Source organism: Amborella trichopoda, chromosome 12 (assembly GCF_054954075.1).
Source record: "Amborella trichopoda isolate Santa Cruz 75 chromosome 12, AtrichopodaSantaCruz75HAP2 v2.0, whole genome shotgun sequence".
Classification (NCBI taxonomy): domain Eukaryota; kingdom Viridiplantae; phylum Streptophyta; class Magnoliopsida; order Amborellales; family Amborellaceae; genus Amborella; species Amborella trichopoda.
In genome coordinates, this window is record NC_142347.1 from 27339282 (window position 1) to 27356366 (window position 17085).

A 17085-nucleotide genomic window follows, 5' to 3' on the forward strand; every position below is an offset into this window, starting at 1 on the left:
GGTTTAAGTGAACTTCATTGTCGACTACTGATTGTTGGCAAAGCAGCATGAATAGGAAGCAAGTGATTATTGGCAGGGCATCAAGGTCTGTGTCTCATTAGCAACTGCGACCGAGGATCCAGTCTTGAGACAACATTTGAATCCCACCAAAGTGTGATGTGCATCGAAACATGTCAGCATTTAAGGCATTTGTCATTGCTAACCAAAAAGGCTTTACCACCCCATACGAACTAGATGCCATTACTAACCAAAAAGTAAAATGTTATTTTTCGTACAAATATTTTGAAATTAAAGGTCTCTGAATGGGGATTTCACATTTGGAAGGAGATCTAACTTATTCTCTTCTTGTGTTCAATGATTTTCACCTTCTATATGGTGCCCCTGCAAGGAAACAATCAGTACATGCATGCACCTACTAAACTTGTATTGCCCTTGTAGTTCTGGTTTTTTCTCAAAGACAAAAAGAGTTTGCGGAGAAACTGACAACAACAAGGAGGTATTGGAAAACCAATGAAAAGTTCGTGGTGTCGTGAATCCATATATCTCTCAAAAAACAATCCATAGAGAAACTTTCAATCCAGTTAATATTTACGCACAAAATAACAAAATAAGAAAGAACAATTAAAATAAAATAAGTCGAAATAAAAACCTAAAATTAGTTGCTGATCTAAAAGAAGATCTTATCCTCCAAAAAGGCAATATATCCTGGGCCTGTATCAGTCTCCATAGTTTGGAGAAAACTTATTTCTCGAGTTTTGAAGATCTTCTTTTGCCTTCTTCTCCATTGGCTCTAAAAGCGTAATAGTTGTGAAAACACCTTAGGATACGGATCGAGATATGAATATGGAGAAATTAACCTCTGTTAGGATAAAAAATAATATATCAAGAAGGGCAAAAAAATCAATCCCCTTTTGTCCGTCCTTATCAAAAGAAAAACAAATATATCAAAGGACACCCCATCATGCCCTGTGAGCTGCAGGTGAAAATGACTGAAACGAGCCATGAAAGAAAGCAGATTCAGGCCTGAAATCATTGTTGGCATCATATTCACTATGATAAAAAGGATTATTAGTAAAGCAATTGGCGTTGCTATCATAGTTATAATAATCCTCTTTGAGACGATCACCAACAGTAGTACTATTGATTGAACCAGCATTGTTCCTCTTCTTCAAGGAACCATGACCTTCAAAAGCAAGATTTGGGGAAAAATTTTCATTGTTCTCCCTCCATGCCATTGAGTTGCTCCGCCTTTCTCTAGCAGAATTTCTCAGTTCCTCCATCTCTCCAATGTGTTCTTTAAACTCTTTGCGAACAACATCTAAGACCATGTCTCCATATCGATCACACCATGATCTGCAATATTAAAAAAAACTAGAATATCAAACCCAATTTAAGTATTCATGACTCGCTCTTATTTGGTTCATTTAGTAATTAGAAATGGGTTTTCCATAGATGCACCCTGTTTCCATAGAATCTTTATGCTAGAACTTGCAAAAGCACGCTAATCTTACTTGGGAAAAAACTTTTTGAGGTCTGCTTTATCGACTGGTAGCCTCGTTGAGATTGCTTCAATTTGATCAGTTCTACGAAAATCAAGAGAGAAAACCGTATTACTAATAGTGTTTAGTAACAGAAAATATGGATCAAGTAAAGGAGCCAAAATGAGTTGAGAACCCTACGTGAAGGCGAGGTTGGGATTTTTCACAGCTAATTCAGCTTGAATTCGAGATAATTCCTTATTTATGTTCTCTCCCAACACCTACATAATTCAGTTTCCCAGAAGATGCACACATACATCACCAAAAAAACAGAAGAAAAAAGAATGACATCCCAATAATATCCAATAACGTGAACATGATATATTTTCTCAAGAATCTCTGCTGACCTTGTCTATAAAGAAATCTGTTGCAGAGCCATTTGAATGTATTTTTCTCTTGATGAGTTTGGTATCAGGACCTTCGCCAATTGGTCGCACGACAAGCTTGCAAGGCGCTGAGGAAACATCATCAGATCTCTCTCCAGGAGGAAGATAAGGAACAGTCGATTCATCCTCATCATTCCATTTCTTCCATTTCTTCAACCCATCGAAACCCCAAGTTTTCTTAGTGGGTTTCACTCCATTCTCATCAATTTCAAAACTCTGCTCCCCTGTTCCTCCTTCTCTCTCTTCTTTCTGAAACAGATTATAAAATACCTTCTGCTTTGCCTTTTCTCCTCTTTTAGAAGACTTGATTGAAACTGGAGGGGAGCTTTCAGGCATAAGAATAGACCCCTGTTTGTTATCTTGCCAAAATGGATTTTCACCAAAGGACTCCACCAAATCTGTATTTTCGGACTGGTTTTCAATGTTGAGTTGTTGGAGAGGTTCAAATGACAATCTCTTTTTCCCCAATTTATGAGGCTTTGAGAAGCCACTGAATTTTGACATTGCCCCTTTCATCTGTTTCATTGGTGACTTTCTTTTTGCCCTATTCTTTTCAGTGTCCATCCCATTACAAATCAAACGCTGTTCATCTTTGAATTCAACAACTGACCACAAATTCTCCTCCTCGTTCTCAAAACCCAACCCTGGCTTTGACTCAAAAACAACATCTTTGCAGTTGATCTCTGCCCCTTGATTAGCAAGCCTTAGAACAAGGGGCCTTTTAGATTTGTGATATTCTTGACCAGTGATACACTCAGCATAAAATAATTCCTACAAAATGACAAAGTATCAGCGGTAAAGAATGAAGCTTATTAGACCAAGAGAAATCAAAACCAAGAAATGGCTTTCTGCTAAATAACTCTATGCAATGAAAATAGGTCACGGCACCTTTTGGTACTAGAATCATATTAAGGATTTCTGAAAGTTTAACTCAGTGAAAGCTAGTTAGAGAAACACAATAATGTTATATTTATTGAGAGAAATCAAACTAAGAAGATAGGTTTCCTGCAAGTTCAATCTAGTTAGCTGAAACGCAAGGTTATTCATTAAGAGAAACCAAAAGAAGAAACTACATTTATGCGAGTGTTCTCGAATGATAGGAAGAGATTGAATGGAAGGAGGAATTTCAATAAGAGAAGTAAATTTTTTAAAAAAGATTCGATGCATTTAAACAAATTAGTTTTCATAAAAGAAATTAAAATAGCTGATGGTTTCCGCAAGTTTAACCTCTTGATAGCTAGTGACAGACACAACAAGCTAATTCATTAAGAGAAACCAAAAATACCTCAATGTGTTTTCTACAAAGTGGTTGTTTGAGAGTTCACCTGAAGAAACTGCAATTTATCTCTTATAATGACTGAAGAATCCTCCTCTGAAGGAGCGGTGACAATGGTCTCAAGAAGTTGCGATCGAAAGGCCGAGACCTCATTTTCAGGGAGAATTCCTTCCTTTTGAAGACCCATCTTGTGAAGGATCCCATGAAACATATCTTGTTGCCATTTGAGATTATCTGATTGTTGCTTTGAAAGCTTTTGCTCGTGGCTGAGACTTCCCAATCGTTTACGGGCACTGGTTTTGAATGAGAAGGGAAGCAGGGTCTTGCATAAGGAAGTAATGGTGCCCTGTACAGAGGAGTAATAGGTGGGGGTGTACGTGTAGACCATGGCTGAGAAAGAGAGAGAGAGAGATGCAGGGGAGAGAGGTCTCGAGAGAGAGATGCAGGGTAGAGAGGTCTAGAGAGAGAGAGAGGTCTAGAGAGAGCGAGCGAGAGATGCAGGGAGAGAGGTCTAGAGAGAGAGATGCAGGGGAGAGAGGTCTAGAGAGAGAGAGAGAGAGATGCAGGGGAGAGAGGTCTAGAGAGAGAGATGCAGGGGAGAGAGGTCTTTCACGGCTGGGAAAACAGGGGCCAGGTTTTAAAAGGCGCCCAACGGTAATCAAGAGAAAAAAAAAACTAGCCGTTAGGTGGATCTGGGTTCCGTTGAGAATCCATTTCTTCTCTCCTTAATAATGCAGGGAGAGAGAGTTCAAAGTGCCGAATGCCGATAATACCCTTAACTATAGAATGAAGTGACGGTAAAAGTCCTTTTGTTACAACCATATTTCTCATTGGCCCTTATATGATTTGAGGAAGCGGTGGCAATGGGTAGGGTCCGAGCATAGTCAGCAAATCCCCGTTTCCTCAGCGATTTTTTAAAAAATTTGGCGTTTTTATGGAAACAGTTTTAAACGGCGGCTTTTTTGAAAAGATCGACAAAAAATCATGTAATTTTTATAAACCTGTTTAAAACGGGTTTTTTTTCATAATACGATTTAAATTCGGGAAAAAAATCGTATCTTTTTTTACCTATATTTTTTTTGAAAAATATTCATTTTCTTGTTTTGTCTATTGCAGCCATTGCTACTTTCATACCTTAAAAAAAAAAGAATTAGTTAAAAAAAAAACTGAAATAGAAACTTTATCCCCACTGTGTTCTTCAAAGCCAGAGTGGCAGATTGACGATATAAATGTTTTTTTAAAACTTAATCAAATAGATGCAAATTTCAGTTGTCCTTCGGGAAAATTATTGTGTAAATGAAATACTGTTTACAGCAAATCATTTTGTAAAGTAAATCATTATGTAAATATATCATATAGAAGTAGATTGCTGTGATTATTTGTGATAATTGTTTTTATGAAAGTATTGTTAATGAATGGCATAAATTAAAGCTCAAAACATAATTTTTTACTTATGAATGAGAAGCAGAGAGTGTGACTACAATTCCAAGTAATCAATATTTTGTTTTTGATTGTGTAAACTGCAAATTTACAGGAGCAAGCAATTCTACATATAGGATTACTTCCCCAAACTTAATCCTTCAACTCTGTTTCCTCAAGAAAATGAAAAGCCATCTTCAAACTATCCCAAATCAGAAAGAAAAGCCCTCTTCAAACCATCTCAAATCAGTATCTCATAGTCCTTTTCTCTCTCTAAAAATCAGTTAGGACCTCTTCCATTAGAGTTCTTCCTTCTCTCTCTCTCTAAAAATCAGTTAGGTCCTCTTCTATTAGGGTTTGTGAAAGCCATTTTCTTCTTCCTTCTCTCTATAAGCCCTAATGGCTATAAGCCAAGCCCTATTTTCTTCTCTTCCTTCTTCCCTTTTCTCTCTTCTCTCTTCTTCTCTTCTTCCTTCTTCCATCATCGTTCTTCCTTCTTCTTCTTCTCTCTACACAGTAAACACAGATGTAAAACCCAAATTTCTACGAACTTCTTTTCAACTAAAGAAATTTATAAAACTTTAACCATAGTTATGGAGAGACCATAGTCACCATATCGTAGTTAAATAATTGTAATGAGAAAACAAAATCGTGTATTTATTTTTTGGTACATGCTAAGTAGGAGTTATGTTTAAGTATTTAATGAATAAATTTATAGTATATTTGTCACCATACCATATTTAAAGTATTTTAATGAATAAATTTATATAGTATATTTGTTTTTGTATGTAATAAGTAGGTGTGATGTTTCTTAAAGTATTTAATGGGTAGATTTATATGGTACTTTTTTTGGTATATACTAATTAATTATATATTTAATATTGGATGATTGGATGAGAGTCAAGAGACATTTAAATTAATTGACTTAATTATATGAGTAATGGTCCTATGAGACCCTACCCCAAAAAGATCACCATTAAATTTGGCACAGATCTCTAAAAAAGTCAAGTCCCACATTCATGTGATAACTTTTTTAGAGATCTGTGCCAAATTTAATGGTGATCCTTTGGGGTCCTACACATATGGGTGTGGGAGGGTCTTATAGGATCATTACTCTAATTATAAAATAAAAACGATTTGTTTCTGATTTTATGGTGAGCCGATTTACTTATAGTCCCCGACTTGCTAACTATGGGTCCGAGTGGACTTGGAAGGCTGGACCTAACCAGACCCGACTAAGGTTTACGTGGGTTCGGATCGAACTCTAACTCAGGTTTAGTCCAATCCCAGTCTAAAAATAAAAAAGAATAATTTATATAGAGTAATGATAGTATGAGACCCTCTCACACCCATGTGAGTAGGACCCCAAAGGATCACCATTAAATATTGACATAGATATCTAGAAAAATTATCAATGAACCCATTCACCCAAGTCCCATACCCATATGATAACTTTTCAAAAGATATGTGTCAAAATTTAATGGTGATCCTTTGGGGTCCTATTTACATGGATGTGGGAAGGTCTCGTAGTGTCATTACTCATTATATATATTTCATACCGGGTTGGGTCGTCTACACCCGATACCCAACCCAATAGGTCCATGACCAAGACCTGACCTGCCGAGTCCAAAACAAAGATGCGGATCCAAAGTTGGTTTGGGTCGACCTAGGACGTCCGACCGAATTGCCACCCTAATTTGATGAGCTCCCTTTTTGTTGCACATTACTTGTACCGAAACACCAAAGGTAGAGAATATCTACAGGTACCCCCCCCCCCCCCCCCCCCCCCCGCCCCCTTTAAACTTTTTGTATTTCACTCTAAACCCTAGTACATTTTTTGTAATATATTTACTCCTCAAGTTTAAAAGTCACTGGATTTAGGATAAAAATGCCCTTTCTCTCTTCTCCTTTAGTTTGGGGTCACATATATCTTTCTCTGTCTGCCCACCCTCTCTCTCTCCCAAAATAAAAGCACTCTCTCTTTCTCTTTCTCTCTCTCTCTCTCTCTCTCTCATTTTCTCTCTCGCTTATTCTCTAGTAATTCGGTTCGGCACACCTTATTGAGTTCCAGTAACATGGCTTGTAATATAGTTCGACAATTAGTGTGCCAGATCTTAGTCCAAAGCTAGAGAGAGAAAGAGAGAGGGTGAGTAGAGAGAGAAAGAGCGAGGGTGGGTAGAGAGAGAGAGAAAGACAGAGCACAAAAAAGAGAATGAGATAGAAAATGGGTTTTTACTTTGGGAGAGTGAGTGTGGGCAGAGAGAGAGAGAGAGAGTCACGTGACCCTAAAATAGAAGAGAAGAGAGAGAGAGAGAGAGAGAGAGAGAGAGAGAGAGAGAGAGAGAGAGAGAGAGAGAGAGAGAGAGAGCAGGCATTTTTATCTTAAATCTACTGACCTTTTTATTTGGGGGGAGGGGTAAATATAAAAAAAACAGTATTGGGATTTAGGGTGAGATACAAAAAGTTTTAGGGGAAGATGTCTAGAAACTTGAATTTGGAGGATATATAATTTCCCCTATAATTCATGGCTGAGTTTTCTAATATGTACTAGGCCTAGGCCTTATGAAGAAAAAGTAAAGCTTCATCCAAAAAATACTTTGGGTACGGGAAATCTTAAATATGTTTCTAAAATTAATTCCCACTACCAATTATGAAATTTGTAGCTCAAAAAATGGTACTGATCTGTGAATCTATGAATACTTGAAAATAAACGGTCTAGATAATGTGTGATAAAGTACACTAATTTTAGGGCTTAAAATCCTTTTTTTTTTACAACTATAATGATTAAGGTTGAGATGATCGATTTGAAGCTTTTCTGAAGCCAAATTGCAATTTTATGTGAGTTTTGAGGTGATGCTTTACTTATTTTAATAGGTATCCATCCATCAAAACATTTTCCCTAATAAATATATTATGATTGACCCTAGCCCTTTGCACCATGTTGATCTTAGACAAAAGTGAAATCTAAGGGAAAAATTAAGGAAAATATTTATTTTATTATTAATTAAAATTAATTATAGCTCTGTCCATTTTATCTTTAACACTCAAGTCTTACTTTTCAAGAGTGTGTATTTTATTTTAATTTTTTTTTATATATATCATATTAAGTTCAAATTTGAGAAGTTGATACTTTTTACCATCTCACCTTTTTTAAAGTATCAAAAAAATAATCAAAATAAATAAAACACCCAAAATACCCCTATAATCATTAAGGGTCAGTTTGGATGTACCCAAAATTGGAATATTTTTGGATTGTAATTCAAAAATTTTGTGAAACTGACTTTGATCGTTTGGACAACTATATGCTTTTATCAGATTTTTTAGATTGAAAGAAAAAAAAAAAATCCCATCTCAAGGCAAAAATTACCATCTAACAAAATTCAAGTTAGATTTGAATTTTTTTGGCTTGAGTCATGTTTCTCGTGCCTCTCTCTCTCTCCCTAATCCTCACACTCTACCCTTTCCTCCTTGCTTTTCCCTCATCTCCTTCTGCTCTCTCCCATGCGTGAGAGTAAAACTCAAAGCTCTCTTTCTCTCTCTCTCACTCAAAAGTTTTGCAAACATAGAGCTATGCTCTCTCTCTTGTTCAAATCCCAAAGCTCTGATGCGTAGAAACTCTATGCTCTCTCTCGTTCAAACCCAAAGCTCTGCTGCGAAGAAACTTTCTGCTACTATCAAGAACACCTCTCTCTCCCAAGATCAAGCCCTCTCTCTCGCTTAAAGCTCACAAGGTATCAAAGGTTCGCTTAAAGCTCACAAGGTATCAAAGGTAGTTGAAGAGCAAAAAGAGGCACGCCAGTTTTTTGGTTTTCTCAATGTCTTTCTCTCTAGGGAAGCTTAGGGCTTTTTCTTAAGGGAATTTGTATTTCTCAATCTCTCTCTGTTTCTTTATCTTTTGGTATAGGTATGTCTCAATCTCTCTTTATCGAGATTTTAAGGCTTTTCTTGTAGCCATTTGAATTTGATATAGGCGAGAAATCAGGGAATTCAGGTTGTTGATGACTAGGAAAACCATAGATCGGTAGTGGAGGAGACTGGTTTTCTTGCAAATTTTGTGAGGGGAAATTGTCTTCGTTGAAGCTCTAGTAAACTGGACGTGGCTCCTCATGTTCGATTTGAAGGTCCTTTGAATCCTCTATGAAATTTGAGAACGAATCAAATCTCTGAGAAAGGAGGCAAGGATCATAGCCTAGGTAGCCATCGTCATCAAAAGGGCGCGAAACGTTGGTTCTTGGATCCTCTCCATCTGTGCTGAATGTATCCAAGCCCGTCATTTTTCTCTCTAGATTTCTTCCCTTTCTCTCTCTCTATGTTTCCTCTCTCCCAGTTGGTACTCTATGATCTATCTCGCTTGGGCTTGGTCTATGGCCCTCGTCTTATGACGTCACTCGCTCTTCATCCCCTCCCTCTCTCTTTAGAAATACAGGGGCTTTGTGAGGAGCCGGGAGAAAGGTGCAGGGGGTAAGTGCAGTAAAATTCACTGGGTTTTTTGACAAATCAATGAAATTATACATGCAAACAGTTTACAAATATAATAAAATAAAACGAGATTGTTTTTTAATTGAAGTTGAAAAAACTTGCATTTTTTTCATTGTGAATATTTTTGCTTTGACATCCAAACTGCCCTTAAATTTGTAGACCATAGTAATACAAAATCTAATGCTAGTTTCTAATGTTTTTAAAAACTAGATCGAAACCACTAGTTTTGAGTTAAATGAGATGAATAGGCCAACTTAAAGAAAAATGAAAATATAAATTTTTTAAAAAGTTTAAGGCCAGTTTGGATGTACCAAAAATTGTAATATTTTTGGATTGCAATATAAAAATCTTATAAAATAAATTGACCAGTTTGGACAACCACCTAAAATTGCAATATTTTTAGATTGAAATAAAAAATTCTCCAATATCAAAGTAAAATTTATGATAAAAAAAAAAATTCAAGTCAAACTTGAATTTTTTTGGATGAAAGTGCGGCCATCTCTCGCCCGTTCAAAACGCGAGCCTTTTGCCCACCCTTTCTCTCTCCTCCCCCTCCCTGTAACCCTAAGCTCTCTAGAAACGCAACCTTTGCCACCGTGAAATCGTTTAGGTTCCTCCATTGAATGACCCAGGGCTCTGAAACCCTCCATAGGCATCAGATCTCATCATCTTGTGAGGCCGATGAGGAATCGATTGCTCCTGCAGCACCTCACCTTCTCTCCGATCTTCTTCCACTGTGTAGTTGAATCTAGATTTCCTTGAGCCTTTTACCTCAGGCGTTTGGTATTGAAATGGGATTGAAGGTATAGTGCGGGTTTTGGGAGTAAGATTATGGTAATTGGTGGGATTGCCCAACAGAGCCAGAGTTTTCCTCTGGCTCAATTTAGAGGCGGAGTGAGAAACAACTGTTGAGTCTATGACGGCCCATAGCTCTGCATTGTCTAGGGCATTGTCATCTGGAAACAGTCATGGCCACCATTGTCACCTCCACAAGTTGAGAGAGAGACGTGGCTTCAATAGGTTATATCATGGTGTCCCTGTTAGAGAGAGCGTGTCTGAATGGGTTAGAGAGAGAGATGGTTTCCATGGGTTAGAGAGAGAGATTGAGAATGAGCTTGAGAGGGGGAGAGAGCAAGGCTCAATATGAGCTTGACTGGTTATAATTTTATCATTGATGTTTGGTGTAGTGGTCTCAAAGCTGCATGAAATTACAAATAGGATGGTCTCTTCCGGCTATCGGAACGAGTGTTTAGTAGCTTGAGAAGGGAATTCCTCGAAGAAAGCATCCTTAGATTAGGATTTCAGAAGCTCGGCATCGAAGATGTTTAGAAGATGGGAACCAAGATGGGGTAGAGGGTCTTTTTTTTTTTTGACAAATCAATGAAATTAGACGTCCAAACGGTTTACCAATATAATAAAATAAGACCAGAATGTTTTGCAATTGAAGTTGAAAAAACTTAGCATATTTTTTGCTGTGAATATTTTTTTCTTTGACATCCAAACTGATCCTTAAGCAAAGTTTTGGACTATCTAGTGTACAAGGGCTTGCCTAGACCAAGGGCCTTACTCCTAAATTGAAGTGAGTAACTCAACCGAGTCCCCCGAGTCCCTAGAGTCCAACATAGGGCTTCTTGGAGCTAAAAAAAACTAAAAGATAAGAAAAATAAAAAGTTTGTAGTAAAAGTAAATTAAAATCTAAAGCAATTTTAAAAATTTAAAACAAGCTTAAAAATTTGGAGAAGGATAGATGACAAAAAAACGTTTTATTGGTTGGGATAGTTCGAAAACAGACCAAAAAATGCTCATCAATCTTTTGCCAAATGAATCCAAGTTATACACAAAAACTATTATTAAACAATCCAACATTTTTTTAAACACTTTTAGAAATTTTTGAACTTTTTTTTATATGCCCAAGTTATAAACCCAACTCGAGGAAACCTAAGTTACTCTCAACAGTCCGAATGGGCTCGCACGAGTCACATGACACTCGGATTACCATATCAATCTAAGTACGATGGTTTTTTATGTTGTTTTTTTATAGAAATTATAAAATTTTATTAAATGAGACTAAAATGATAAAATTTTATTAAAGGAGACTAAAATGAAATTACAGGTCTTATGCTCCTGAAGCAGCGTCTGCTCCCCTTTGCACTACCTTATCGTATTTAGAGAATCACCTTCGATGACACAAAAGGGAACTAAAATTTTTGCCACTAAAAATTTACAAACCATGAAGTAGAGCCAAACGTTCCGCATGGTTAAAATTCATAAATATATGAATTTAGGGTAAATTGGTATTGGGTCCAGATTTGGTGAAAGACTCAAACTGGTCACCCACCTGATCCGGAACAAACCAAAATAACCAAGGAGATTATCCAAATTTTGAAATCACAAATAAAATCCAACAATCCTAAATTTTGGAAGGAAAATATTTATATAGAGCTGAGGCTCTAAACAATCAAATTAGACCCTACCTTAAAAATTTCACTAGAAGAGATTGTTTTGATGCTCGAATATCCTCAAACTAATCATCTCGACATCAAGATACGTGGACATGAGAAAAAAAATCAAGTTTTGAAAATAGTGCATATTGTAATGCAATTTTAGACCGTCAATTTTCAAGATTTTAAAGTTTACATGGATCTACTCGATCTATGCCATTTTTGAAGATTTAAATTTTACAATTAAAGATAAAAATATATTTTAAGGCTATTAAAAAGATTTTTAATATTGAAACTATATTTCTCGATACTATTTGAATGTGCGCTCTACTTTGTTTGTTTAGAGCCTCGGCTCTATACAAACCGCACCCTTTTTGGAAAAGGTATGGTACAAATTTACTTAGGCATATAGTTCATAAGCTTTCGTTTTTCAATTCCCCTAAGAAAGAAAAGAAGAGGTTTTTGAGTACTTATAACCCATGTTCTCATCGTCCGTCGACTAGATGATCCAAGTCAATTTTCCAATGGAAAGTTTTGATGCACTTTTTAAGCACCAACTCACTAATTTTTTCTAGATTTATTTTAAGGGATTGTATATTTTGGTATAAGGTGGTCACAATTGCTTACAACCATCTAATGTACACTCTGATAGCTTTGGTGTGTCATATAGTTCGAGACTTTTTTTTTTTTGAACTTTGAGTTTGATCAATGAAATAAATGTAGCCACCTAATTTCACATCAAACAGTCAAGATTAATCTTATACCAATGGTAAATAGACTCATTATATACTTTTTCTTATTTTAGATATAAGAAAAGATCATTGTACATCTGAGGTAAATAAATTTTTCAGCATGACTTCCGTATATGAACCATTTGGTCTAGGAGGACCACTATTAATTTTTATTTCTTATTTTTTTACAAGGTTGCGTAGAAATGGACCACTAGGAGGAATGGATCACTATTAACGTTGTAAAGTGCGAGTGTATTGGCTTCGACAACTAGAAGGCTATTGAATTTCCCGGTTTATGATATAATAATGGAACCGTTTAATTTGGATAAATTTATGCCCACGTCGTCTTGCATAGTCATAACTGTGAAAATATTTTTAATATTCTCTTATCTTATAATGAGGAATAATTTCATGTTATTATGTCATTATAATATAATGAAACCACACTTCTAGAAAATCATGTTTGTGGTATTTATATGACCTAAAAAATTGTTCAAACATTCTATTTATCCTAATAATCAAATCCTAAAAAACATAAAATATAATTTGCACCCTAGATACGGTCAAAGTGAGTCCTCTCTAATAATGAATATGGACCATTCATTTGGTAAATTTCAAGATTTAGGCCTTTATGAATTCAAAGTCATTTTTTTTTCTTGTTTTTCTTAACATTGTTCATCTAGTAATAGTAAAGCTATATAAAAAATTTGGAATGGGAAAAAATCATTCTAAGGTTTAGATATGAGCATCTTCCCAAAATTAACAGTCTATGTTAATTGCGCTAAAAAGAGCATTTTCTAGGTTGTGTTTTCAAATTTTGTTTTTATTTGATTATTATTTGGAATGAAAAGAGAGTATATTTAAAAATTGGAGACAAATAACTGGCCCAACTTCATTTTTGAAGAATGTCTCGTTATATTATAATACAATCGATTGTATGAAATCACAATGATCATACTCTTCTTTTCCTCATTTTGAAGTCCCAAGTGCTTTATGGGACCTTGAGAGCACTTCGTACCTTCAAAGTAGTCACTTTCAACCTTCAAGGCTAGAAGTGAACACTTGGTGAATACGAATTTATTCTTTATGGGGAAATTAATATGTATATGGCTCAAAAGTTTATTTATTTTTACGTTATTACACTCATACCCAACTTATTTGCCAAATATGACAATCTTCACCATCATCCGAGACCAATGTTGAGATCGATTGGTGAAAAATCAATAATGGTTTATAGCATTCACAATTATTGTGCATTCATATCAATATAAACAAGCAATGGAAATTTCACAATATCAAAACAAGAACATGGAATGAAAAATCCAGCAACATTCAATTCACACAAAGATTGAACGTGGTTCGGTTACAAGTCATGACCTACATCCATGGGAGAATGGCACGAGACTTTACTTACTGATTTGGAAAAATTACAAAGTGAAATCAAGCTCAAAATATCAATTTCCAGCAGCTCTTTCTCGCTCTAAATAAAGCCCAAAAACAAAGCTCTAAGAATACCCAAAATGAGTTCTCTTTACCACTTTCTCTCACTAAAACGGGGCACATAACAAATCCACAATGGAGTTCAAGCCTTTTGGTTTCTCTATCTAAAACAGAGCATACCACCCTCTAGAGAAAACCAATTGCCGGCCAATCTCTCAATCTTTTTCTCACTCTCTCTCTCTTTAAACAAAATGGTTTTAATCCCTTTAAAAGAGTAAAGTTTATACAACACAACAACAATTGGATTAGATGTAATCCAATGGCCCAAAATAAAAGAGAGAAAAGTTAAATAAAACTCCCACATGTATAATTTGTTCGCACACATGTAACAATCTCCCACTTGAAGACAATTCATAAAGTCTTTCAAATAATCACCAATGCACCACTGTCCATCCACCTGAGGTTATGTCTCCTCCAACCTTGAAAGTCTTATACACATTGTATTCTTTTCAGTTGAGACAACCTTTGTCAAAATATCAGCAAGATTTTTCTCTATATGAATCTTGTCAACTTGCAAATCTCTATGCTCGACGGCCAATCGAATAAAATGATATCTAGCCTCTATATGCTTTGTCTTGAAGTGATGAGCTGCATTCTTAGCCAGATGAATAACACTCTGGTTATCACAATGTGTAGCATATTTATCATGTTTCACCCCAAAATGACCAAGTAACATTCTCAACCAAATCATTTCATTCGTTACCTCAGTCAATGCCACACACTCAGCTTCAATTGATGACAAGGCAACAATATCCGACAACCTTGACATTCAGCTGACTACACCACCACCAACATTGAAAATGTATGTAGTGATAGACCTTCGAGTATTATGGCATCATGTATAATCTGCATCTACATAACCAACAACTTCCAATGATGAATTTCTAAAACATACATTTCGTGTCCACTTCAAATACCAAAGAATCCACTTACTTGCATGTCAATGTTTTCAACCTGGACTAGACATAAATCTGAAAACAACTCCCACTACATTGGTAGTGTCAGGTCTAGTCTAAACCATTGTATACATCAAACTACCCATTATATAAGTATATAGAACATTCTTCATCTTACTTCTATCTACCTCATTCATTGGAACTTGAAATGTGCCGCTAATGGCGTAGAAACAGGTTCACAATCAGTCATATTGAAGCGCTCAAGAACTTTAGAAATATATTTAGATTGACTTAACCAAAGATTACCATGATTTCTATCTCTATGGATGTGCATACCCTAAATCTTTTTGGCTGGTCCAAGATCCTTTGTGGTAAAATGCTTAAACATATCAAGTTTTAAATACTTGATTTCACTCAAATCATTACTAGCAACAAATATATAATCAACATAAAACAATAAAACAGTAAAAGAATTATATGCTGAACCCTTGAAGTACACACAATGATCAAAATTGTATCTAGAATAACCTTCACCCAACATAAAACTGTCAAATTTCTTATACCATTACCTAGATGCTTGTTTACAATCCCTTTTTCAACTTACAAAGCAAGTTAAGATTGATTTTGTTCTCAAAACCTTTAGGTTGATGCATATAAATTTCTTCGTCAAGATCATCATGCAAGAAGACAATTTTAATATCAAGTTGTTCTAGCTCCAAATTCAAGTTACCAACCGAAGATAAAACAACTTTCATAGAGCTATGCTTAACAACATGAGCAAAAATTTCATTAAAATCAACACTTGGTTTTTTATCATAACCTTTCACCACAAGTCTGACCTTATATCGCATAAGACCATTTGCCTCTCACTTAATAGCATATACCCACTTATTCTTCAATGCTTTCTTTCCATTTCCACCAACTCTCATGTATCATTCTTATGCAAAACATCAATCTCCTTTTCCATTGCCTTATGCCATCTTTCAGCATTAGGGCAATAAATAGCTTCCTAAAAAGACTCAGGTCTATCAGTATACAAAGCATAATATAAGGAAATAAAATACTTTTGTGTGGGCTTGTGAGGGCGTGTGGATATTCTCAATTCTAGCTCAAGTGTAACTAGTAGTCCTTCTTCATATTGAACTAATTCAGAGTCATAATCATAACTAGCATCACCTCTATTAAAACTGCCTTGAGCTTGAGCTTGTCTCTCTTGCACTTGCCTAGGTGAAGCAATGGGATTTGATTCTTGTATATTCACAACAAGTATTTTTTGTTTTGGCTCTTCTTGCTTCTTTTCAGCAAACATTACATTCTCATTAAAGAGAGCCCTACTTCTGATAGTCTTCTTTACAATGAGATCTCAAATCCTATAACCTCTATCATCACCAGCATACCCAAGAAAAACACATCTTCCTGAGTTGACATCCAATTTGGCTCTATTTTCATTGGGTACTTGAACATGAGCTTTACATCCAAATATTCTCAAGTGTTCATATGACACACTTTTATCTCTCCAAGAAAAAAATGATTTTGATTTTATAACGGCTAAGATCTTGAAATTCACAAAATGAATGGTCTAGATTTATTTTTGGAGTGGACTCATTTTGACCATATCTAAGGTTCAAATTGATTTTTTTTTCTGAGGGATCGCTTATTGAGATGAAGAGAGTGTGTGAAAATTTTGAGGTCATACAAATACCACAAACATGGATTTCTAAAAGTGTTGTTGCATTATACTATTATACAATGGTTGCATTGGATCATTGCTCAAAGAATACTGTTGGGTAAGAGAAAAATTATTGGGAGGTAGGATGTCTAGAAAGTTGATTTTGAGGGGTATATATAATTTTCCTAAGTTTATATCAAAGAGTTGAAGCTAAGATTGTTCAAGTAGCAATGGCGGGTGCTTGATCGAAATGGTTCACCCTTTATTCATAGAGTTTGGCGTCGACTAATGTAGATGGTCTGCAGTTCACTTTAAACCTTCGAGGTGTGAAGTATGTGATACGAACCGTAGTTGCAAAATTATGAACGTATTATTACTTTAGACCATCAAGGTCGGGAGTGGGGACATTATTATCATCATCACTTCTAAGCCTTATCCATATTATTATCGGGCATGGGCACATAGGATGGCTCACGAAAGGAGGAACTAAACATTGAGGTGGAGGAGAATCGAGTACCATATCTAAGTGGAGACAAAAATGGGCAGTTTGATGTTCAAATGGTTAATTTCTTAATTCATTGGGTGGAATTGGGTACTTTGCTATTGGTAACATTAGACTGCCCAAATTTTCGTTTTTCCTATATTGTTTAAAAGCAATTCGATGCTTCAGGAATAAAACCGCTCATTCAAAAGGCAGCAGACCCACTATTGAAACCCACCATATGGTGGTCATATGTTTCCAATATTGAA

The 17085-nt window shown here is 35.7% G+C and overlaps 1 protein-coding gene across 1 annotated transcript; it reads right to left on the reverse strand.

Moving 5' to 3' along the window:
- Positions 1-499: 499 nt before the first annotated feature.
- Positions 500-3925, reverse strand: LOC18438598 (uncharacterized). Its single transcript, XM_006848781.4, has 5 exons — positions 3250-3925; positions 1886-2695; positions 1680-1759; positions 1512-1583; positions 500-1353 (listed from the first exon to the last, which is right to left on the reverse strand). The coding sequence occupies exons 1-5, from the start codon at positions 3586-3588 to the stop codon at positions 960-962; spliced, it is 1695 nt and encodes a 564-aa protein (XP_006848844.1). The 5' UTR covers positions 3589-3925; the 3' UTR covers positions 500-959.
- Between the last annotated feature and the right edge of the window lie 13160 nt (positions 3926-17085).